Source organism: Rissa tridactyla, chromosome 3 (assembly GCF_028500815.1).
Source record: "Rissa tridactyla isolate bRisTri1 chromosome 3, bRisTri1.patW.cur.20221130, whole genome shotgun sequence".
In the NCBI taxonomy this organism is placed as follows: Eukaryota; Metazoa; Chordata; class Aves; order Charadriiformes; family Laridae; genus Rissa; species Rissa tridactyla.
The window spans coordinates 72,054,538-72,081,027 of record NC_071468.1 but is presented as its reverse complement, the minus strand read 5'-3'; the positions used below and the strand labels follow the sequence as shown (position 1 = coordinate 72,081,027).

General features: G+C 36.1%; 1 protein-coding gene across 3 annotated transcripts in view; it reads right to left on the bottom strand.

Moving 5' to 3' along the window:
• Window positions 1–221: 221 nt before the first annotated feature.
• The window catches only part of FAM184A (family with sequence similarity 184 member A), a 73,478-nt gene continuing 47,209 nt past the window's right edge, over window positions 222–26,490 (bottom strand). The window contains exons 10-19 of one of the 3 annotated variants that reach the window (XM_054196994.1): window positions 21,191–21,232; window positions 16,871–17,083; window positions 14,442–14,595; window positions 13,895–14,022; window positions 11,454–11,638; window positions 10,819–10,965; window positions 7,620–7,737; window positions 6,796–6,900; window positions 2,982–3,184; window positions 222–1,233 (exon numbers count right to left, since the gene is read on the bottom strand). In XM_054196994.1, coding sequence (XP_054052969.1) covers window positions 1,152–1,233; window positions 2,982–3,184; window positions 6,796–6,900; window positions 7,620–7,737; window positions 10,819–10,965; window positions 11,454–11,638; window positions 13,895–14,022; window positions 14,442–14,595; window positions 16,871–17,083; window positions 21,191–21,232 — 1,377 coding nt within the window. In that variant the 3' untranslated portion in view covers window positions 222–1,151. The remainder of the gene's footprint in view (window positions 1,234–2,981; window positions 3,185–6,795; window positions 6,901–7,619; window positions 7,738–10,818; window positions 10,966–11,453; window positions 11,639–13,894; window positions 14,023–14,441; window positions 14,596–16,870; window positions 17,084–21,190; window positions 21,233–26,490) is intronic. The other 2 variants (XM_054196995.1, XM_054196996.1) reach the window with 2 other exon arrangements.

The window sequence follows — 26,490 nt, the reverse complement described above, 5'->3', positions numbered from 1 at the left end:
GACTACCAGTGTGAGTTACTTTGTGGTAATCTTTGAATGAAAAAATATAAAAAAGACAACAAGCTCTAGCTTTCTCTATGCTGCAGCAAATTTCTCGAGCAACACTGACATCATACAAGGTGTAGATTGGAGAATCATGCTCACTAGCTGAAAAAACATTTTCATATATCAGTTTAAGAAGAAGAAAAAACAACTTTAATACAGACAAAGGAAGATAATTAAGTTTTAATGAAAGGTCTGTATCTGTAGTATGTATAAATGGGAAAAACTTGCGTGGGTGTTTTCTTTTTTTTTTCATTTCAGACATGAATTTTATCCGAAGCAGGACTATGTGCTCAAAATGTAGATTCTTGATTTATGCAAAGATACTTCGTACAGTATTCAAAATGTTTAAAGTGTGTTTTTGTTAATATTCATAAAAGAAATACATCACTTGTGGGAACACTTTCTGCTTGAATTCAATGATAAAATGTTCGATTAGAACTAGCTGGCAAAAATCTCATGAGCAACAGGTAAGGAGTCAGCCCCCCCCGGTGAACAGCTCCTGGTTTGGGACTTTTTTCATCCTCTCGTAAAAATTACTCTGCTCTGAAGGCTGGCAGCTACACTAGTTTTGCTTTATTTCACATTCTTCCTTTTAAATGTTAGAAAAAGACAGTTTTTAAACTGCTACAAAGTAACAGAATAGAATTGAGAAGCATTAAACGTATCCTGCCTAAATTGGAGAGAGAGTGAGATGCATATAGTTTTTCCTTTGACAATTTAAATTGTATTCATAGTCACCATGCAATTATGTTATTTTCTGGGGGAAAGCCTTACCTGAAATCAAAGAAAACACATTTATAGGAAAAAGGGGAAAAGCATTATGTTTGTTCTACCAAAATTTATTATGTAGTAATTACAAAGTTTAAAGATTCTTCCATTTTAAATAAAAATAATAGTTATAATTACACACATTATATAGTACCATGTCAAGTGATTCCAACAAATATAACATGAAATACAGTGCAGTTTCAAATCAGAAAGACAAATACTTTCTCATTCACAGTGTTTGACAAATTACAGGAAAGCTTGTTCACATGAGGATTTATTTAAGGTCATGCTCTTATAAACAGTCCACATCACGCTGTGCCACAAAACCAAACCATCTCTCAGAAGGTGAAGTACCGGGCAAACCACTCCTGGCGCTGGGGATCTGGTGAAGCCACTGGTGAAGCGTCAGTCTGAGGAGGGCTAAATTCACAGAAAGAAAAAAGAACAATTATCCCACAACTACACAAAAAGTACAAATGTTAGGAGAAAAAAAAAAAAGCACGGAGAATATTTGGTAATGAACACGGTCGGTTTTCCCATGGGTTAATGATCAGTGTGCCTCAGGACATGATTTAATGTCTCCCTACAGAATCTGTGATCATCCACTCCATTGGAGAGCACCAGCAGCACGGACACGGCAGTTCAGAAGCCGCATTACAGGGTGGGCAAATAGTATTTTGGAAAACATAATTTAAAATCTCAGAAACAGCTGAGGTTTTCAGGAAGAATAAAAAGGGTTTTCTTGGAAAAGCGTGACTGTAGGAGGTCCTCTTTTAGCATCCTTTTCCTGTGGTAAAGTTAATTTTTCAAAAATATGATGCCAGCATCATATTTGTAGACGTGCTCACAAAGACCGGTTGGCAACTGAACAAAAATAAACACTAATTTAATACTTAACACTGATCACAAATATCACTTGCATTGTTGTTCGTGCACACATTTAGAATATGCTAATATATCAGGAAAAAAGAACCCGCTGCACTGCAAACAAGGTTTGTTTCCCCCTTGAACGCTTAAAATTCTCACAAAATGAGCAAGAGAGAATACTTAAATTTAATTTAAATTTAATTGTACAATTAAGTTCCTTTATCAATAAAAATCAGTAATAAAATAATCCCTACTGTATTACTGGATAATACAGAGCACAAAACAAACTGGAATGGAAACCCCATCAGGACAGTCCAGGAGTTCATGCACATGCACGTTATAGGTATCTGAGCACACTCATGCACATCGCATGCACAGGAAAAAATAAGCGACAGTATTTTTTTTATAAAGATTGTTTTCTCAAAATAGACTGGTTTCCTTTATCTATCTTAGATTCTATTATTTGTTTCCTTTTATAATTAGTAGTTGCTAGGTATGTGGTCTTTCGCATTAAACCAAAAGAGAGAATAAACAACCAACTGTAGAACTGGTAATTACACATTGCTTTAAGTTGCCAACTTAGAGGTAAGAGATCAGCACCTACTCAATACAGAGTATGCCGCTTCACTGCATTTAATATGTAGGCACATAAAGGCAAAAGACTAAAATCCTGCCTCTAAAATGCCATTTTTTAAGTTATTCAATTCACTACATTAATTTGTGAGAGAATAACTTGAGACTTTAATGCTGGTTTTGATTACTGGCAGCTCAGCATTAAGCATCCAAGCACGCACGTTTCCTGTTGCTGTAGTAAGGTTACTCCTATGAAACAACTGGATTTAGGTGAGGAAAGGGGAAACACGAAACATTCATGTGGCACAGAAAATAGTTTTCTTACATAAAACCATTATCACGTAATACCGAATAAAAGAAATTCTGTGCTAGTATCAATTCCTAAATGGCAATCAGTAAATAACACAAACATTTAAAACAATTGTTCATATATGTAAACAATTGGAAGCACATGAATTCCGTTAAAGTATCTAAACAGGTTTTCAAAGTTCAAGACATGGAAAAGTGAGAGAATACTTCACATTTCAACAAGGTCTACAATAAAAAGGAATACTATAAAGAGGTTACAAATATAATGTAAAAATTGAAAATGCCGTAAGAGTACTTGTACCTCTGAAAGGTTGATAAAGCAAGTGGGATTCAGCTCAATAGGAATGCAAAATTTTCCTGAGTTAAGCAAAAAAAAAGAAAAAAAAAGAAAAAAAAAAGATTGGTGAGGCAGGGCTCACCTCAAAAACGTCTTGGGCTCTTTGGGTGGCATTGGCTGTGGTAGTGGTTTGCTGCTGTTGAACTCAATATCGTGGATGGGTGAGTTAGGAATGGGGTCCAGGCGGTTGGGATGTCCATTGCCCACCACTCCGCTAGATTCCAGAGCACTTAGATTGGGGACACTCACAAACCTGTTTGTTGATTTATCGTTCTTCTTCTTTTGCTGCATTAAAAATAACAAATGTAAGGAAGGCTTCTTGCACCAGGACAGATGAGGATATTTGCAAATGTAAAAGTTGTAGGGAAGGCTGGTTTGGGTTTGGTGGGTTTTGTTTTGTTTTGTTTTTTTAAGGGACAGATTGGGCTTTTTCCCCAATTGTAGTTTTACTATTTGCTTTGACCAGAAGTGAACACCACAATCTTTTGCAGCAAAATAAAATTTCTGATCAAGATGATTAAGTTATTAAGACTTAGTGTAATAATCAAGGAATATATTATATGAGATCTTCCAACATTTTGCTCCATTTAAGACATTGGAGAGAGGAAGTTTTCCACAAAATTGTCATTTAGTCTGTTAAACCTTTCATGTTTACTTAAATCTTTTCTTGATATCAGTGGAACAGCTCTGCTGTCAAATGTAATTACAGCAAATTTCAATGATGAAAAAAGTGAATCTCTCCAACAGGTTTCACCCCATCACCAAGGCACGTTTTGGTAACTGGAACATGGAACCTAGAAAGGCAGCTACATTTCTTTTGAAGCAATTACGCCCTCATAGTTAGCAAGCAATATAGCGATACTGCTAAAGATAAAAAGATTACTGTATAGGAGTTCAGTTTCTTGCACAAGGGAAAGGCCAGGCTTTTAATGCTACTACAGCTGCTGCTTCTAGACACCAGATGGCACAACTGAGCATTTTTCTTAATACTCTCCATACTCCCACTGATAGTAATTCAAGGGACTCAAAATACTGAAAAATTTTATATCACTATTTTACTCTCCATAACACATCATACAAAGGAATCAGTATTTATGCTCTCTACTTTAATAGATATTTTAATGTAAAAGGATGATTCAAATAATTCTGTAGGTTTTTAAAAATAGCTGTGTGACAGAACGCCATGTGTATTTTCTGATTTCTATCAAATATTCCATGTCTACAATAAAATATTAATATCAAAAAAGCCTTATTTCCAAAAATAGGATTTTTGAATGAATGGATTCATTTATTCTCATGAATTATGTATTATTTGAATATATAATAAATTCTTCCTTTCAATTACATATATGCAACCCTAACAAAGCAGCTAGGGGAAAAACCCCTTAAGGGCTTATAAACTACACAAATTTGAACTAAATAAAGTGAAAGACAAGTGGAATCTCATGTTGTTTCTATATAATATTTTCAAGCAGAATTCCCCTTGAAACAGAAGAGCCGCTGTATTCAAGGGTGGGCAGGAGTTCAGACGGAGACAGAGAGATCCCTATTGTTTGTTTGGACTTTATTCTGTTTAGCTCTCTGCTGGCTTTCATTTCAGTGCCTGACCTCTCCAGGGTTGGCAGATGCAAATGCTGCTAATTGTAGCCACACTGGTGGGTGTGTTTGTCAAAATGCAATTATAAAACCCCAACAATCTAACAGCAAGCTGTAATAGAAACCAGTCCTTTTTAAGCATCACAGCAAAAGATCATTAGCTGCAAAGGATCAAAATAAGATGGTCCCATACACTTTACCTCTGTAGTGGCTGAAGAAGCAAGAATTAACATTATGGTGAAAAAAATAGTTTGGAAAAAGTAACAAACTTACGTAAAATACACCTGCAAGGTAATACACACTGTAACTAAAACTGTGTGTTAAACACACTGTAGTTAAGTCTCTGTGCTTTGTAGGTGGCTCATTTCTGGATAATGTGTGTTATCCACTTAAGTGCTTAGAAGAATACTACAGTTTATATTTATACTCTACAGAACAATCTATGCTTCTGAAGCAGTCAAATCTGGAGACACAAAATTGCGTGTATTGTTTCCATGAAATTCATGCAAAGTATTAAGAAACTTCAGATGTAACAATGTAATACTAAACAGATCCATTGCATAAATCAGAGAAGCTGTAATACATACTGCAATGGCTATGATTTTGCATTAATATGCAAAGCCTGTAGTAACTCAAAATTCTGTCTTTTTATTACAAAAAAGAAAAGAGAATGAGATTTTCGGTTTCTTTGTAATTCATTCTCCAATAACACAGTACGTGCTTTGACAAAATGAAGTAACATAGTCCACAACTTATGAAATGAGAGATCAAAATGTTCTGGCATACAAAACGGTTTTAAAGTCTAAACAGATTGAAGTGATAGAAGCATATTATAAAAATATATGGATTATCACTACGGAAATCTGATGTTGAAGTACTTCTCCCAAACACTTCAGATTTCACACAAAACACAAGCTTAAACATTTCACGTCTTTATAAATGAGTGCTTCAGACAAACTTCCAAAATTTTCAAACAACCTTTATCACATAAAAACAAAGCATTCAAATGGTATCTGGCAGTCCTGGTATTGTCTCTACTGGGCCCAAACTAAGTTCTTTTATGCACTTACACATAAAAGTTAGGCATCTGCAGATAAGCTTGAGAGAGCTGCTGGGCTCCTGGAGAGTAGGAGAACACTGACAATTTGCAGCAGAGTTAGTGCAGAAGTGGGAAATTCGCTGATCTGATGTGAAACTATAATAAGGCATAGCTAAATAACATTGCCTGATGTCAAGTAACACTCCCAGACCTCCTCTTAAATAATGGAGCCTGAGCCTTGATCACTGAAGCTCTCAGGGACCTGAGCTGCTCCTGTTGTGCCCCTTGGCTTACCCTCTGCTTTAAAACCTTCCCAGGTTGTTCTGCCTCTACAGCGGGGACAAATCTCTTCCCTTTCCATGCAGATGAAATAACCTATGGGTTATTGTCACAAGGAGGAAGAAAATGTCAGAGGACTCATTCTTACTCCTGAAGTGGTGAAAAGAAGTAGAATGAAGGTACACTACCACAGTCTATTAAAGTTCCTCATGAAGGAATGCTGCTGGCTTTTGAAGTGACAGGGAGGCTACTATGCCTGCTTGTACACTAGCCTTCGCTGGCTGCTATTCAGCAGGATGGAGAGAACTGGAAAAGGTTGCTACTGAAGTGTTTTCACTTGTATGGGAGGTGACAATAACCGAGAAGGCTAGAGGCTGACTTCTATCTCCTGCTGCCTTCACAGTGCTTACCTTGTTTGTCACTCCACTTCTCCAGTATTACTCTGTCTCTCTCCATTCGGACTCATGCCATGCCCTTCTCATACTCTTCTCCTTCCCCTTTTACCCTTATTTCCTTCCTCTAGTGTCTCCTCTCCCTCTGTCTTTCTAATGCTCTTCCATCCTCAGCACCACCTGAAAAATGAAGTTGCCCTTGCACTTTCCAAAATAACCAAAAAAATTATGAAACTAAAACCGATTATGGGTGTCACTGTTCTCTATTATATGCTACAGTACTGCCCTCTGTTGTCTTTCTGCCACTTTTCTATTTTGATTTTGTGAGAAGGAACTGTGTTTCATGTCACACGTGTCTTGCAAACTAGGGCAACAGTATTAGTGGATCTCTCAACAACACAAAAGAAACAAACCTACACAAAAGTAGAGACAAATGGAAAACTATGTTCCTTGTTTTGAATACGTCTTTTAAGAGTGATATATGTATCCATGCAGGCACACACACATACACACGTATTTCTTCTTTTTGCTATATCCTGAGTTCAGATTTTTTTTTTCTTCACTTTAGCAATGAAGTCCATGGAACATACCTTCACCAATGGATTAATAACACCAACATTAGGGCTTGCATTAAACATTTTGTTGTAGTTAGTCTCCCTGTTAACTAGCTCCAGCTGATAGAACTTTTTGTCCTCCTAAAAAGAAGAACAAATAGAAACTTCTTTTTATGCATTTTTCAATCGGTTAGTGGCCAAATCTGCCTATAGAATGATCTCAAATAAATTTATGTTTACGTTTCTAAAGAAACTGTTAATTCTAAAAACCGCATTCCATATTTAATGTGTTTTATATATTATTATATGTAAATATTAAATAATTTCTATTTATGCAGTTCTGTTGCACTTCTATGCTGCTGGGAGCGAGCACAGCCTATGGATTTTGCACTGGGAAAGACTCAGTATAGTTAACTTCTGATCTCTACTTAATTTGAATTCCCTCTTTCCTTCTTGCTTCTCAATCAGAATCTAATCAAACTAATCTGAGTCAGGGTGTTGTGCTCTGAATTTGGGAAGTTCAGTGGATCAGAAAATTGGTCTTAGAAACTTCATAGAAGGGACTATTTCTTATATGGCTTTCATGGCTGGCTCAGTCCAAGATTTGAGATAGTAGACATCTGATCAAGGTCACACTGAAATATTTTTTGTAATAATGTGTTATGCTTGATTGTGCAAAACTCTCTGTATCTAATTAGTTTTACTATTTTGAGTCATTGGAACCATAGGAATAATGTGTTAAAGAATATGAATAACACGCTAGCAGGATTGGTTCTTTAAATACATTTCAAACACTTTGAAGTAGATAAAATTTTTTGTATCCGTCAAGATATTAAACCAAGAGAGCATGAAAGTCTTACAATCAATTTCTTTATGAGTTGGTCCCGCTCTGCAATTAGGTCTTTCAGTTCTGAGATAAGCTGCAAGTCTTCTGGTCTTGATTCTCTGGTTTTATATTTTTCTTCCATTTCTTCTAAACTTTATAGGAAAGAAGAAGACCCCCTTTAGCTTGATCCAGTGTTAAATGATGAGTGAATAGTCACATTTTTGATTAGTACAAAAAAGAGTTCAGGGAGTAAAAACAGAAGATGACTTTCTTATCACCTTGAAGTAAATTAATTTCTATGTTATCATTCAGCTTTAGCTAGTTAAAAAAAAAAAAAATCAACAATAACCACAGCCTTTGCTCCAGTAACTAATAATCTGGGCAAAATTCTAAAAACTTAACATCTTTCTTGTGCATGCAGTACTACGCGTTTGAAAAAAGGCCTCTTGGAAGTCAGAGTGAAAATAAGGCATTCAAAACCATAATACGGACAGCAGAATTACAGAAGACATAGCTAAGATTGATTTTTCTGTAAAATATAGGGACTGCATTGCATTATATTTAATATTAACATAAATGTTAAAAAATGGCAATTCACTTTCTTGATGAGATACTGTTTCTTGAAAACAAACAGTATCATTTTTTCTTTTTGTAGATGGCTACTCTGAATAAAGATGCAGGCTTGTGATACTGGAGAAACTGGACAGACAGACAAGGCTGGCACCGTCTTCCTCAGTTCATGTGGAACATACTGGGACAAAGATATCCAAGAACAGTGAAGACTAAAAGGTAACTAACTCCTCTCCACAAAAGCAACTTAGTACCATTAGAGATGAAATAAAGGAATGAGCTGCAAAAGAAAAGCAATAACACTTGGATATTAGGATATCTGGATTAAGAGAAATGTAACAATTGATAAACATTTGAAAAAAATAGAAGGAAATTTGAAATGCCTGGTGGGAAAGCATTAAAGGAGAGAAGTGAAATAAGCCAAGTGAGAGAGGAATTGTGCAAGTAACTGCATAAACCTCCTTGTTTCTTCTTAAAGAACAAGTTTTGAAGACACGACAATTTCAAATGACTGAGTCTCTCCGAAACATAAATATAACACTCGTGATGCCAAACATTGCTCCAAAGGAAACTGCTAAAATACTTGTCTCACATATTCAACCCTCATGTCAATTAGTGAACCAAGTGTCAGAACAGATTCAGGAAATTTAACAAACCTAACGAAAAAAAGATATTTAAAAAACAAAACAAACCCTGAGAAAAATCTATACATTTAAGATGTCTATGTTAGCTCAAACTTGATTCCACAAGCCACCTGGAAGTAGACATAATTTGTCACTTTAGATAAATATTTTCCCTTCAGAAGCAGCTTTGTGATTTTTACTTTGAGTTGCATCTGAAAAAAACAATTAATATCAAATTATATTTATAACCTTCAAATAACCTGTACGTAATCTGAGATTCTATAATGTATTTACATAAAACATTATGAATGTGAACAACATGACCATTTGCAGAAAAGGCACTGGACTCAGCAGAACAGAAATATGCTCAGTTGGCTTAATTTTTGTGTATACATTTTATGCTGGGTTAAGCTATTGTACACAGATCCCTAGAGTATAATACATAGTTATGCACAGCTGTCCTTTTATTTTCAGATATTTCAGAGAACTGTTTTTTTTTTCTGTTTCAAAGAGATAATATGTAATTTAAAGACTCTAGTGGTAGAGTGTAATTAATGATACCCACTCTCAATTACTGTAAGATAGATTCCGCATTTCATAAACGTTCACAAGGCCATGCTTAAGTAAGGCAGAACCTGGAAAGGGTTACTTAAGAAATAGCTGCTTCTGGTGGTTTTTTTTTTTGTTGTTGTTTTTTTTTTGTTTGTTTGTGGGGGTTTGTTTTGTTTTGTTTTGGCTTCTTGTTGTTGTTTTGGTGGGGTTTTTTTTGTTTTATTTTTTTTTCTTTTTACTTAACTTCCTCTTTTGACATCTCCTTGCTTCAATTTACCAAGCAAGAGATAACACACTGAAAACCAGGTCAGGGCACCCTGGATAATGTTTGCTGTCTTTCGAACAGTGGCTACATGTCGCAGCTCTAAGTTGAGCAAGAACCAGTAGTGGGGAACCAACTAAATTCGGAAAATTTCAGGACGCTGAAAACCAAACAACTTAATGGGGGAAAACTTTAGGGTAAACAGCTCCAAAACCAGTTCCAGTGGCTGCTTATTGGTATGTTTCTCATACAAAATAAATGCAGTAAACAGAAGGTAGCATACACCTAACTTACTGAATGGCAAATTACCACATTTATCAGGGCGCAAAAGCACGCACATGGATGATTACAAGGGAGTAAGAACTAGAATTTTATACCCATCTTATTTGGAGACAATTCCTGAGTACTCATTATCAAGGAAGAATTAGATGCATTTGGGCTTTATTGGCCATTTTTAATTGATACTAACTTTAAAAAGTTTTCAATCGTATACTTAGAAACAATTATTTTCTCTGCCATAAATCTTTTGTGCTGCAAATACAAATCCCTCGGTGACAACTGTGTGTCAGGAAGCCCTCAATGTGCTATGAAAACCTCAGCCAGAAACTCTGACCGAATGGATTATGTCACAGAGATAAAGAATGAAGGATGTGGAAGACAGGAAAACACCGGCTAGATGACACACTACTACACCACTTCTGCACAGAGGTGGTCTCACCCCAGGTGGCATTTTGACTCAGAGACACGCTAAGAATTCTGTTATTGTTATGCTCATAGCATCCATTTCAGACACTAATTTTCCTTATTTTAGCAAACCTGAGAATGTTTGCATCACTTATGTGCTGTAATCAGACTTCTTAATAGACAACATTGTACTGTTTATAAACTTGTTGAAGAAACTCTTGTGTTCTCAAAAAAGATGTATAAATGTTTGAGAAAAAAACATTTGAAAAAATGTTTTCTCCAATTTTCAAGGAACTGCATAGGTTTAATATCTTTCCTACTTGAAATTTTTCAGTCTCAAGTCCCTAACAGTTCATCTCACTAAATTCCCCTAAAGCTTATAGAATTGTGTTGCCTAAAGAACGCAAGATTAGGCCCCATACTTAACTGAGGTTTTTGCACGTCTGCATCTCTGCAATATCTTCAGCAACTTGTGGACACCAGGATAAACTATTCACTCAAATGCAGCCACATACAAACTTTTTTAATGCAACAAAACTTACGAAATTTGTAAAGCTGAATTAATTTCCTTGAGCAGCTCTTGGGTCTTATTAAAATCTGCCAGCATGTTTTGTTTCTCTCTGATGTGATCTGCTGTCAAGACATCCATCTCTTTCTCATGTTTCTTGCTTAAATCTTGCTCATGCATCCTGTTTAATTTATTTTTTGTTAAAAAAAGAGTTATTCTAAAATCAGACTCGTTTGTTCATCATGATTTTCTGCCATGCTTTTAATGGCATTTACATAATACCAGACAACACAGAAGGAATTACTGATTCATCAAAACCCACTACTTACTGTCCTCCAGTCTTCTCGCTTATTTCATGGAAAATGCATCTCCTTTAATGCTTTTTTAAATAAACAAACATAATGAATTTAGAAAAAAAAAAAACCAACCAAAACCCATTGCTTGTGCAGACTGTTACTAAAATACGCCAAAATGTATCACTGAAATGCAGTTTAACTGTATGGTAATATTCACTAACTTTACTAGTAATGGGCATAGCTTTTCCTAAAGAAGACCGAATGATATATAACATCACTTGTGTAAGAGGATAAATTTAAAGCTGCAAATATTTCTTAAGTAAAACAATACATGAAATAATACACATTGAGTTGAGAATGGAAAAATTCATACCTGATCTGTTGGTTGGATTCACTGCGTATTCTAAGAACCTCTTTCCCTTTAAACTCTAATTCCTTGGTCAATGCACTTATATTTTCATGAAGATGCAAAATCTCTTTGTCCAGTTCAGCTATATGATGGTCTCGGTGTCTCAGTTCATCTTGTAGATCTGATATTCGGCATAAAAATTCTTTCTCCTACAATATAAGCAGCAGCAGCAAAAAATATTTTAAATAAATTTAAATTTAATGTCTCTCAGAAGCACAATACTTGCTTTTGGAAAATAACAGCTGAGCAGAATTTTCAATTCAATAGATAATTTCAGTTTTTGATGCTGACACAAATTATAACTAAAACTGAGGGTTTTTTTATTGTGTACAAGTACAAATAAAGAAGAAATAAAAGTTATGTAACAAAGAATTTCCATTTGCAAGAGAATTTAAAACCTGTCATTGTCATTGCCTGTTAAAGTTTGTGTAGCTTATCACATTTTTCCTTGTGCCCACACATACAACAAAAACCAGATACTGCTAAGAACCAGGGGGATGAGCATTTACCATTTTCTGCCTCTTCAATATACAATTTAGAAAAACTGTTTTCCCTTTACAGCCCCATACTACAGGACAAAATAACTCAAGATGTATGCCGTGCACCAACAAACGCTATGATTCAGAATTCTCCTCTCTTACTTATGTGTAAATATAAGGGTCACAATTATCTCACAGCAGAATACATACGAAATAGTGTATATAATATTTATATTGTGTCCAATAAATCAATAAAAGTCATTCTTTTTGCATAAGAAATTCCAATGAAGTTAACATCTGGGAAACTCATCTGGAACACATCCCAATAGTTTTGATGATGATTCTCTGCAGCTTAGAAAAAGTCTGCAATAAACTAACCTTTTTCAGAGTTTTCCATTTCCATCTATTGCACTTCTTAGAGTTTCACAATATTTAATAACCATATAGTTTGCACAGATAGAAAATCAGCAGATATTTCAAAGTAGTTTTATGTATAATTCTGTTTTGTGCCTTCATGCATTCAGGAAATACAAAACATATCCTAATGCACAAATTTTATGGGACATCTTTAAGAACAGACCTCTAAAAATAACTCTCTACCTCCCTATAGAAAGACAACATTAAAGTTAGAAGAAAAAGCAGTGGAAAATTTATATCCACTTACTTAAATATTTCAAAAAGTAGCAAACATAATCATCCTGCTCAGACGTCTCTGCATCTAGTTCAGCTCTGATCTTGTGAACTGATGAGCATTCTAATGCAGAATTAATTAATTGCTTTGCCCTCTCGTGCTTAGCAGATCAGTGTCCTGAGGCCAAGTACATGCCATTTGGTTGGATCAAACACTTGATCTTGTACTTTAAACTTTTTTTTTCTGACATCTCCTTTAGGCGTCTCACTCTAGGCTAAAACAACACACGACTGAAACTATATCCTCCTAAATCCTGCATGTATTTGCTCACTGCTGACAGCACCGCATTTTTGCTTCTAGTGCTCACACTTTTAAACCAGCAAGGAAGAGAAAAAGAAGGGCTCATCTTTGACTCTCTCTGTTTTTTGTAAAGGCTATATCCAACTAAATCTGCTTCCTCTGTTAATATATTTCTAAAACCATTCCTTGGTGCTGGTCTATCAATAAATCAATCCTGAAAAGCCTACTGTATAGGGAAATAAAGAAGTAATTTTCTGTTCCTCTTATTTCCGGGAGTCTGGCTTCCTTTCAATAGAGATCAAGCTTTGAATTTTTAGTTACCACTGGAAAAACTTATTGTGCATAAAGTGAAAAACGAAAGATAAAAGTGAATGAATGAGTTTGCTCCTGAAAGCAAAGGTAGTCCATACTGGCTTTGGGATTTAGGGGTTCGTTTTGCATTTTTTGGTTTTAAGGGTGGGGTTTTTTTTAAGAAAGAGTTGCAAGCTGTTACATTATCTTCTCTGCTTTCATTGGATGCTAATTTATCTTTTCCAGTTTGGCTTCTGAAAAGAAAAGATACTAAGCTACCTCTTAAGTTTGAAGCAATCATTTGGTTTTAAGCAACCACTTCTTAGCCATATCACTTAGGCTTCAGAGAGAAACAGTTTTTCCTTTTTAAGTCCTGCTGGCAGCTAACGACAAGTAGAATTTTGTGTGAATCGGCGCTTTCCTCCCAGGACAAGCCAGTGCACTCATGGATGGCTGCACAATTCTGAGAGGAAACTGCCTTGATATGGGAGCATTTACTAGGCTTCAAATGAAGTTTGTTGAAGGAAGAAAAAGCTAAGCAAGGAAGTTTACGTAAACTGGTAGAGATGCATTATCTGCTGGTGCCGACTGAGTTTGAAGGATTACATGTTTGCTTTTCGCTCACAACAGTTGTTGCCTCCCGCTAAGAGAAAACAAATACCAATCATGCAATTTTACAGTCAGTTGCCAGCAGTGCCGCCTACCTGTCGCCTGCCGAGTTCTATGCTTCTTTCAAGCTCCATTTTGGCAGCTACCAATTCTTGTTGATGGTTGTGCCTTAGCTGGTCAATTGCTGCTGCATGTTGATGATTTAGCTCTGAGCGCAAGGAAGCTAGTTACCATGAAGAAAAAGAAAATTTTATTGTGCAAATGTTTACATTAATTAACAAGAACAGTCCAGATCCGTCAAGTATTGCTGCTGACCTAACACACACCATTTATATCAGCTAAGCAACTGTCCTGTCATTCTATTCCTGTTACTTTTTGAAATGTTCTCCATCATCAAATTTGGTTACTTGCTCTTTCCAAAACAATTTAAGGATAAGATTTTTCAAAAGTGACATATTGGGCTTACCTGTTAAAGTTTATACTGGTTTTAAGAGGAACAATTAGGTCAACATTGAATGACTCTGAGACACCCTACAGCGTTATAACACACACACACACACACACATATATATATGTGCATGTATATTTGTATGAGTAGAAATAATGGTTTTGGATCCACTTGCAAATTTGAAAATTGTATACCTAACATAGCTTTTCCTTCATCTTCCAGCTCAAATCGTAGTGTCTGAAGTTCCTGTTCCATCTCCAATTTGAAACCTTCCATGGCTTGTTTATGTGTTTCTTTCAGTGCCTGAAGTTCTTCCGAGTGCTTCTGTTGTAAACGTTCTTCTAATTCCTATGAAATCAAAATTGACAAAATTTATTCTATACCAGTTTAGGGAATTTTTAAAATATTAAACAATAAACATCTGGCAACAAAAAATCAGGCATTGGCATACTATAGGGAATATACTATAGCATCCTCATAGGGAAGCTTAGGAAGCGTGGGTTAGATGAATGGACAGTAAGGTGGATAGATAACTGGTTGAAAGACAGAGCTCAGAGGGTTGTGAGTAGGGGCACAGAGTCTAGTTGGAGGTCAGTAACAAGTGGTGTTCCCCACGGGTCAGTACTGGGTCCAGTCCTCTTCAACATATTCATCACTGACCTGGATGAGGGGATAGAGTGCACCCTCAGCAAGTTCGCTGATGACACAAAGCTGGGGGGGGAGGGGTGGCTGACACACCAGAAGGCTGTGCCGCCATACAGAGAGACCTGGACAGGTTGGAGATCTGGGCAAAGAGGAACCTTACGAAATTCAACAAGGGCAAGTGTAGGTTGCTGCACCTGGGGAGGAATAACCCCGTGCACCAGTACAGGTTGGGGGCTGACTTGCTAGAGGGCAGCTCAGCTGAAAGAGACCTGGGAGTCCTGGTGGACAACAGGATGACCACAAGCCAGCAATATGCCCTCGTGGCCAAGAAGGCCAATGGCATCCTGGGGTGCATCAAGAAGAGTGTGGCCAGCAGGTCGAGGGAGGTCATCCTCCCCCTCTCCTCTGCCTTGGTGAGGCTGCACCTGGAGTACTGTGTCCAGTTCTGGGCTCCCCAGCTCAAGAAGGACAGGGAACTGCTGGAGAGGGTGCAGCAGAGAGCTACCAACATGATTAGGGGACTGGAACACCTCTCTCATGAAGAAAGGCTGAGGGATTTGGGTCTCTTCAGTCTGGACAAAAGACGGCTGAGGGGGAACCTTATCAATGCTTACAAATACTTAAAGGGTGGGTGTCAGGAGGATGGGGCCAGGCTCTTTTCAGTGGTGCCCGGCAACAGGACAAGAGGTAACGGGCACAAACTTGAGCATAGGAAGTTCCACCTAAACATGAGGAGGAACTTCTTTGCTTTGAGGGTGGCAGAGCACTGGCACAGGCTGCCCAGAGAGGTGGTAGAGTCTCTGTCTCTGGAGACATTCAAAACCCGCCTGGACGCGTTCCTGTGCAACCTGCTCTGGGTGACCCTGCTCTGGCAGGGGGGTTGGACTAGATGATCTCCAGAGGTCCCTTCCAACCCTATGATTCTATAGAAATTATTAAAAATGCACTAATATTGCTCATATTTTCTTCTGTCACTAAGTTATCCTACAACTATATTTTTTCTTTTCAGTGGCTGATAGTTATCGAGGTTACCTGTGCGCAAAAACACTGTTCTACTCACAGTTGGAAAAGAGAAAAAAACAGTCTATGGATACATTTACAATAGCAAGCAAGGTGATAAGGTGCAGATCCATAGATGTGTCTAGTGTACACACAATGCACATATGGGGATTTTTGCTCCCCATTGACACCCATGTCTACTCCCTATTGAAGTGTGTGAAGCATAATGTTCCTGGTGCACATCTTCTAGTTTCATTTAGAACAAAAATAATCCACCTTGTGTGCTCCAAGGCCTGTCTATGATGTGAACCAAAGTACATTAAGTGGGGATAATGGGAAAATTAATTGCAAAAGTACACTCTAGATCTGAACTTAAAAAAACCCTTAAGACACACATCCTATTAAGTACCATGCAGTGCCAAAATTCCAATTTTAAAGCTGATTTAGTCAAGGTTTTAAAAAAAATATCTTGGGCATAACATTGTTATGGACATGAAAATTACCTTGCAAATTGCAGAACACAGCTAATACAATTTTTAACATAATGAAAATATAAAATGCATTACAAAAAGTCGATTGACAGGAAATATCAGAAAACACATACAAAATTAGGTAACTATAATGGAAAACACAGAGAAATCTATTCCAAATCAAAACTAGAATATGTTATGGATAACAACGTCAAACTACTGTAAAGAAATGTGTGTGTTGATAGTAATTTTTTAAATATATATATATACCTGTGTATATGCATATACTGGTAAAGTATAAAGCAAGACATGAAACAATGCCAGTATTAGACATGATTTTCAATATGTCTTAATCAGATTTAACTGGATAAAAATGTTACTATAAGACGTCAACTGAAAAGGAAATTTAGGAGTTATGGAGATCCTTTTCTTTACTAATTCCAGCTGCATACATAAATTGCTAAAATGGCAACATTCTCTAGTAATTCAGAATATCCTTATGAACATGCCTTTTGTTCTTGCTCCTTTGTTTCTTCCATGTTTTGAAAGGCAAGGATATGGGCTTCCTGAAGTGACTTATGCCTTTGTTGGTGCTCCTCTTCTAGTTCCTGGATCTCCTGAGTCAGCCTCTGTCGCTCCTGACTGAACTGGGCTTGTAGCTGTTGCAAAGAGCTCTGTGACTGGGAAAGCTGCATCTCCAGATTCTGCTTCAGTAAGGAGATCTAACCCACAACAGAACAGCAAATATCCATTAGTCATTAATACTAATATCAACTCTGAAAAAAAAAAAGAAACATTCAAAGGAAGAAAACACTTGAAATTTTAAAGTCAGGACGTTTACTAAAAGAGAGACAAGCAATGTCATCCACCTACTGAATTTGTTATTAATATTATATCCCAGAGATACAGTAGTTAAATTTAAATAGTTTTCTAAGGGTTATGACATCTGTCAGTTCATACTACGGCACTACCTTGTAATACAATTTTTCATGGCTGAATTATCAAAATTTATTTCTAGGTTTTGTATAAATATCAATAAAAATGACACTAGCAAGGTCTGAGATCAAACAATTATTGTTTAAATTATTCTTCAGGGGAATGTCACATCAATTCTGTAAGGAAATGCTTCAGTTGATGGGGGAGGATAGCCTGTGACATCTAGATTGGTGGATTTTTGTATCTTTCAATATGATATGGTCCTATCTTACTGGTAGTTCTCTCATTTAAAAAGAAATGGTAGCATACCACTCTACATCACAAATAAAACGTTACACTTGATGGATTCCCCCTGCTCCTTTTTCTTTGTTAGCTCAGTAATACTATGAGAGTGATGTTTCTGCTGGTTTTCAAGATCTAATAACTAAGCAATTTCAGTCAAATACTGATTTTCTTAGGAATATCTGATTTTACAAATGATGCTTTTCACCCAACAAGCATTTTAATACATAAGAGTACACTTTACTCTTTGAAAAAGTCTCGTTTTCTTTGTATAATAATGTTATACTTTGTTCTTCACATCAGACAGCATCTTTTCAGACTGAAAATACAAAACCTGTGTTCCCTTTAGGGCCTAATAAGAGAGATACATCCTCCAATTCTGGAAACAAGATTTAACCAAGAAAAGATATTTATTTTTCCTTCAAAGGAAGGAAAAATAAAATTGCCATGTGCCCAAGAATTTGAATCATTAAGGATACTTTTCAAGCCTCAGAGCAATACATAAAATTGAATTATAAATGAAAGTCTGATAGTGTCATTTGCTTCAGCATATCTTAAAATTAATTATGCCAAATCAATAATGACATTGCACATCAATTTATTGATTTACAGAACATTAAAACCCACCACTTAACAAAAAATTAATAGCAGCATACCAAGGACAACTTGCAGCATGAACATTTTTATTTTTTTTTCAGAAGGACACAGCTTAAGCAGATTTGAAAGGAAAAGCTATATTTAAAGTAAAATTAGCATTAAAACAAAGGCAGCAAATTAACTTGAATGAAATGACCATGGCTCGCTGCATTTCAAATTCATCAGGTCTTTGTGTCTGGGCATATTTACTCAGTCTTCTACATACACTGTATCAACCGTATTTTACTTCAGATACATTTGAAGATTAGCCATAATTGAAGGAGTACAGTGAAGGCCTATGCTACGTTCTGTAATCTGAACTATATATCTGAACATAAATGCAGGGATCTTTACTCCAAAGTCAAATTTATGGGAAAAAGGTCCATAAAGTACAATGACGACCTGAATCCATGTAAGTTTTTAGTACCCACAATATCCTGTGGCAAGTTCTGGATCTTTTATAGACATGCCAGTACAAACGGCCATGTAATGGAAAGGAGTCAAAACCAGTTCCCTTTTCATCTACTTTATTACATGCATGTTTCTGTAGATCTCCATCATATCCCTCTTCACAGTCTTTTCCAGATTAAACAGTTTTGGTCTAATGGGTCACTCCTTGTATGAAAGCTATTTCATATCCATCATCGCACATCTCCTACTTTTGCCCCTTTTCTACTATTTCGTTTTAAGATTAGGAAACCAAAACAACATAAGGTATTTAAAATGAGAGTGACATGGTTTTATGTTTTATGTTCTCTCTTTCCTTTCCATATTCCTAACGTTTTATTTGCTTTTGTGACTGCTACTGAGCACTCAAGTGAAGTTTTCATGGAATTATACATCATAATCCCCAAATCTACTCTCAACTTGTAATGAGTTGTAATGCAAAAAGTTAGAATTTATTTTTTTCCTCGTGTATCATTTTGCATTTATCTAAACTGAATTGCATCTGCCATTTTATTGCCAAGTCCCTTGGCTTTTTACAACTATTCTATAATTCTTCAGCCAGTCTTTGTCCTTCCGACCCTGAATAACTTTTTATAAGCTGCAAACTTCCCCACCTTACTTATTCATAAACAACCTGCAAAAGAAAACTTGTTGAACGTCAGTGTAACTCCACTGATAATTTATGTTCACTGTGGTAACGCTGTATTTATTACCTATTTTTCAACCAGTTACTTATCTATAGAAAAACTTCCCCTCTTTTCACCTGTAAACCTCACCTTTTCCTATTTCTCTGCAACACTACAGCTAGCAAAAATGAGACCCTGTTTGGGCACCTATTTTCCCCATGCTTTTAGGTAACTCTTACACTTATTTAGATTATCTCTACTCCCATTTAACCACCATCCATAAACTCTCAGGTTTGTTGGTTTTTTTTTGTTTGTGTCCCTGAGACCACTAGTCTGACTTGGCTCTAGCCCCTCTACTCTTTGTCTTCCATCTATCCCATATTCCAGTATCTCTCTCCCTCCTCCTCCCCTCCTTTGCTCTTTTTCTTCTTCTTAACTCCATTTCTGGTATCATAGGAACATGCAGTTAGGAGAGTCTTAAGAGATTATTCAGCCCAATTCTTTGCCCTAGGTGGGAACTCTATACACAAGTTACTGCTTAAAAATCTCATATGAAGGAAATTCCACAATACTCACTCAGATCCCCTTCCTCCTCCTCTGAGCGCCTGTGGCAGAAACACTGAGATACTAGACAGATGTTCCATCCACTCTTACTTGTCCCTTTCAGCATGTTTCTGTCCCTCAGGTTTGTCATCATTGCCCTGTCCAGCTCATCATGGCCACCAGGAGGTACAGTTCTAGGGAAAGTCCTGCTCAGTCCTGCGGAACCTCAGCTAATTTAATCACCATAGTCTAAAAAGCCTTTTATGATAACATTCAAATGGAGTCAATCACAGTATCTCAGCCAAATTTTTATGAAGATGACATGAAAAAAAGATATTTTTGACTTGGAGTTAAATTTCTCTCACTTAAGTTCCTGCTCCAAATTCTGATAATTCTCAGAATATCATTTGTAAACATTTTTAGCATAGGCCAAGGGCAAAACAATGTTCTTTTCATTTCTTTCTTGGAAATGCAAAAAACATTTTAACTGAGATGACCAAAAGACATTTGACATCTGGCCAGGAAGCCACCTTAGAAGAGATCAGGAATACCTTCTCAAGAGCAGTTCACACTTCCACCAGATTAAAGGGACTGCAAAACCACAGCCTGAAATGAGTCAATGTCTGCAGATGCCTATTTGCATCAATAGACTCTACAGAAAATAAAGGACAATGAGATTAAGTGATTCTAATGACCAAGTCAGATTAGTCTACCCTTCTAATAATATGATTTTTTTGTTGTTGAAAGTGCATCAAATATTACAAATTTGTTATCGACAGTTATTTTTAGAAGAGTACATAATTTTAAACATTATTTTTATTATTCAGTACACATACTGGTATTCCTAAGAGCACATTTCTGAAAACATTAGTGCCTCCATTTGCATGTCTTTTGGAGCATCCCTTTTATTCTTTTTATCCTTTTATCCAAGGTTTTCAGCACATTAGAAACATCGGTAAGAATTTTAAAAACAAAAAAAATAGAAAAAAGGAATATTTTGGCTACAATTATGACTTGCACTGCAAAGCTGCAAATTATAATACAGCATCAATCTCATGCTTTATAGAAAGCTCTGCAATACACATTTGCACTGCCCACAAGCTTGCTTGCTTTATCACATAAAAAAGCTGCTTATGTTATGACCATGTATGTAGTGTTTGATGTCCACTGATACATACATTTACACAGATGAATGGATGCAATACACAAGCTTTTGATAACTAGCGGCAAACGTTCTCCTCTCAAATATTACCATGTCTTCTATTTCATAGACTAACGCTCTAAAGCAGTACTACAGGATATGCAGATTTATTAGTGCAAACATGCCCTGTTTACGAGCTGTAAGTGCAAATCACTTACATTGCTGATAGATTTATGCAAAGCTTCACCGAGACAGTGCCGCTATGAAGAAAAGATCACAGGAATAAAGGGAAACATTCAGAAATCAACTAAGTAAAAGAAAAAGGGATAAGGAAGGAAGAGTAAAACATAGAACATTAATTATAATTTGATCAGGGAAAAATAAGTTGAAAACTGTCTGGAAAAAAATATGAATATGTTGCTTTGACTTAGTATATAAACTACTGAACACAGAACAGAATGATGCATTTTCCTGTGTTATGTTTTGAACATACAGGATAGCGTTATCTCTTCAACATAGTGTTACTATATGCTCGTATATTATGCAGCTGAATGCTTTTGAAATTATCCAACTGTTTTCTCTTCTCCTTTAGGGCAAATAATTGTGGGAAGAAATCATTAAGTACACCAATTTGCATTACTATTAGAAAAGATGTTACACAAGGACTCAATCAGTCGTCTGTGTCTCTGACATATCACCAGCATTTTAAACACATAATATTAAAGATCAAATTTCACTGCTTAAGGGCAGAAAATGAGTTTAGTCTGTAACGAAGGCATATTTATATTAAAATACTTTTTATTTTTCTTAAAATTCAGAACGAGGTGCATACATAAAAGACTCTTCCTGAAAGTCTCCAGCAAAAAAAAGATTTAATGTACCACTTATGCTAGTGTTGATTGCTAATGAAAATCAAAAAATAAAAACACACAGCCAAGTAAATGTTCCATACGAAATATTATTGATCACGCACATCATATATATCATTCATATATATATATATATTAAAATGCCTGTGTTTGTATATACATATATATATGAATGGTGTAGATAGGCGCGCACACACACGCACATAATATAGTTATCAGAAATGAAGTGTGAACAATTTCAAGTCCAGCATGACTAATTTCCCCTTTTTGGCACGGGTCAGTCAAGAAGATGGCTTTCTCCAGGAGACAGCACGGATTTTCACAGCAGCTTGGAAGCTTATAGCTGGGAACTTTTAGATAATACTTTGTCAAAATACAAAAAGAGGACAATATTATTTATACTCCTGAATCTATAAAAAGGCAAAACATAAAGATGCGTTATTGTGGAATATCCCAAATTATCTTATTAAAATTGTAAGAGTCACAAGCAACAATTTTCTATGCAAGGACATAACACTAGGAGGCATCATACTGCAGCAGACACGACAACAAACTGGCATCTAACAGCTCCAATTTCTATGCTGGATTTTGATAGTGCCAGTCTGAATAAATCCACCTGTTTTTTCTGTGCTTCCTTTCCCATATGTTGGGTTTGTTTAGGAGGGAAGCTGTTAAAGCCAGGAATGATCTCTTGCTAAATAAATGATCTGTTTCTAGCATGTCTGGGACGCATCTAGGCACCACTGTAGTACAACTAAGAAATATACATAACATATATTTAGATTTTACGCCTAAAGCAGAAAGGTTAGTAATGTTCTACACTAAAAAGAAATTCCAAGTACAAATACTTCTAGAAAGCTATATTCTGAGGTCTACCCTATTAAAAGAAAAGAAAGAAAAAAAGTGAGAGTTGGCCCCTGCTACTTGCAGAATAACAGATTTCTTTCACCAAGAGAGAAACTGGTCTTGCTTTGCTGTCAAACTGATCTTGTAACTAGAAGTATTAAGGTGGGCTAACAATTTTAATACATGTGATTTCACCAAATTTAGAAGTTTTCCAGAGATTCGGAAAACAGATGGAATTAAAATGAACTTTTGTTGAAGGTTCTAGACTAAAACTCTCCAGTTGAGGTCAGTATTTAGATTTGTCACAGATTTCTTAGGCTACCTCACCCAAAGCAATCTTTCAGCACCCCACGTTTCCTGATTGTGAAATCAAAACAGTAATTATGTTGTGTAAAGAAATTCACTATTAAATATGTAGATCTTACTGGCAAAAAGAAGGTCATGCACAGACCAAAAAAAAGTTATATTTAGTACAGTTAAATATATACATTTGACATTTCTACATCTTCTAAAAAGACACACAACAATATTAAATATATAATAAAAATATCTTATTGATTTTTAACAAAACTTGAAATACACAAGTACTTTATAAATCTGGAAGTCTAAGTATCACATCATTATTCCAAAGCATGTAATTATAGGACAGCTAGCTAAACAATCAGTCCTGGAAAAAAGAGTGGAAAAGATTTAAGAGTTAATCAAGAAAGTCTTCAAGTGTGAAAATAAGATGATTTTCAGTCAACATAACAATAGAATAAAGCCCTGCTACAGAAAACCTGATTTCTTGCTTTGACAACACTACAAACTTGAGCAGTAGATGCTACTGTACAGAAATAATACTTAAAAGGACTTCTTAATGGTATTCAATTTATTATAACATGGGCTTTTTGTCAGAAAATGTGTGCTTATACAACATTACTGAAGGATATTTTAAAAGATTGAAACCAACTTACTTATAAATCTCAAAAACTGCTACTGCTGAATCATCACTGAAATCAAACAGGGATTCACTAGGATTAATACTAAACCTGACTGCAATTTATTATTTTCATCCTTTATTAGACAGTAAATACTTTTCATAAAGTTATAGATGATAGAACAGTAAATTAGAATTAAAATTATTAGAACTATCACATTAGAATTATATAGGCCAGTCAATTGGTATGCGGCCTGATTCCAGTAGAACGCGTAGCAATATAATCAGATGTGGCTCCATATTGAAAAGTATGCAGACACATTCAGAATAGAGAATTCCAAAATAAGTCTGGTTGAAATACTATTAAGAAATTCCATAAAAATTCAAAACGTTCTTATGACTACTTCCACAGAAAAGTCCACGATATAGGGAGTAATAGGGGGATACGGGGAAAAAAGTAATGAGAAGCAAGAAGAATGTGGGCATAATTATTACTCCCTTCATTTCTATGATGGGGAGAAGCGATGGGAACAAAAAAAGAGAATGTGGCTTTAACTCTCGCTATTTTATAGAGGTTGGAATTAAAGATTATCGGTTTGTCATTTTATTGTGATACAAGAAACCCTTGCCCAATTCTCTTCGAAATCAGGCTTCACAAATACAGCATGTATAAATGAATCAGTTTGTTTCTTGGAAGTATAGGAACTTCTGGAAACACATCTTTATTTCATATGCACGTATTAGCTGTTGGCTTTTACTTGGTTTTGCGGTCTTATTTTTCAGTGTAAGTATTGTATTCTCCACCCTCAGCATATGCACAGCTAAGCTTCAAACGAAGCCAAGACAAATTCCTAATGACCCAGAGGAACAGCAAAGAGGTTGCTGCATCTTTGGAACCCAGTGATCATTGTGGGCCACACAGCAGGACCAAAAGACCTTTCACGCAAGACACAGGGACAGATTTGTATTCCCACCTCTATTTCAACATCTCTCCTAGAAGAGGTGCATTTTCAATTTAGGTGGGGCAATTTGTGTTCTAGTAAAGCATAGATTTAGGGATCTGAAACTATTCAAGCTTTGGGTTTGCTTACTGTAATGAATGGTTGCTGGTGTTCCCATCACGATTCTCACAGGAGACACACTAGTGATCAAATGGTGTCATTTTCCTTAAGAAGGGAATTTACTGCGACGCTGACATTTTCACATTTTCATTCAGTTGCATTGTTTCCTGAAGGACATCAGCTTATTGGATGCACAGAAGTTCTTTCACTTTGTTGTTTCTCTTGGCTAAAAATTACTTTGAACCAGATTACAGAGGCTTGACATTGAATTTCAGCACCAGTCTTCATGTCACGCAAAAGTCTGTGATGTAACACTTCTTCTCATTGATATTTCAACGTCAAATTGTGTCAAGATCTGACTTTGGTATACAGTTTACTGAGTTTTCAAAATACTGCTGGCAACAGAAATTCACATGTAATACCTGAGCCCCTAACTGGGGAAGCTCTAACTTCATCTGTTGTATCAAAACTGATCTAGATTGCTATGCAGTCTTTGTCTCATTTTAAGAATGACCTCCAACAGATGCTGCTAACCTTTCTGAAGAAGAAAACCTCTGTGCATCCATCAGACGTCAGTAAAAGAAACTAGTTTCCGAGTGGCCTACTGAAGAAGCTGAAGGGACCTTTGGCATAAGTCCATTTTATCCAGCTAATAACAACAACCCCAGAACTCTCCCTCGAGATACTTCTTTGGTTTGAAGAGAAAGAGTGATTTGTCAGCAGATGCACTGTCTCTGGCCGCCTGGTGTTTACATGACAGATGACTCCACAAAGATTTGGAAAGCAGCTGTTTCCTACTACAACATTTTGTACTTGGCTTGAGGCTTGTGACATGCCAGGAATGGAAAAGCTGCATCAAAGTTTGCCCTGTGTGACTGATAAGAAAAATCAGCGTTTAGAGCCCTTTCCCTTTCCTCTCTGTCAAAACCCAACAGTTTTCTGTTGAGGAAAATGAAATATATAACTATCTCTGGGACCTAATTGGTCCTGATTGTCTCCTGTTTCTGTAGCAACTCCGAGTGAAGATGCTGTGTCCAGACTATCACAAAGTGGTAATTATCCTGTTTTAAAAAGACAGAACTCCTCTCTTTTCCAGTTGTAAGATTCTATCAAACTGCTGGGCAAAATGCATATTTTTACCTCTTTCAGTTTTGTATTACATGCTTTTAATGTGACAAACTGCAGGTCAAGGTAGAAAAAAGTTTTCAATACAGAGGATCATTTGAATCTACTGATTAATTTTTAAAAGTTTTTGGAATGGTACTAGAGCTTCATTTAATTTTACTTATTTGTCATAATGCTATCATGAATTTAAAGATTATATATGCATCTTGGCTAATCCTTCCTGCCCTTAATTTGGAATTTTATTCATCTGCTGGTTCTCAAACAAATTTTGCCCCACTTTATATCTCATTCCTCCCAGGCTCCACTGGTTTCAGTGGTTTTGAACCTATGCAAAAGCTACTTGAGCAGCATAAAGTTTTAGAACTAGACTCTTGCCAGTCTTTATCTTACAGTTAGGGGAAAAACATATACAGATATAGGATTAACATTTGATTTGAGGAATGGTATTACTGTTGGATTTGGCTTAGATTTCTGTTTACAGTTTTAGAATTGTAAACTTAACTCCAAATATCAAACTAAACTCTTTTCTGACTCATGCATCATTAATTACATACACTAATAAGAATTTAATGTTCTTCTCATCCATTGACAGGTAGAATTAAAAAGTCTTTCAGTCTCCTCCAGATTTACTAACTCAAACAACTGCCAAACAAAACCTGGTAGTATTATTCTCAAATTAAAAGTATATGATCAGATAA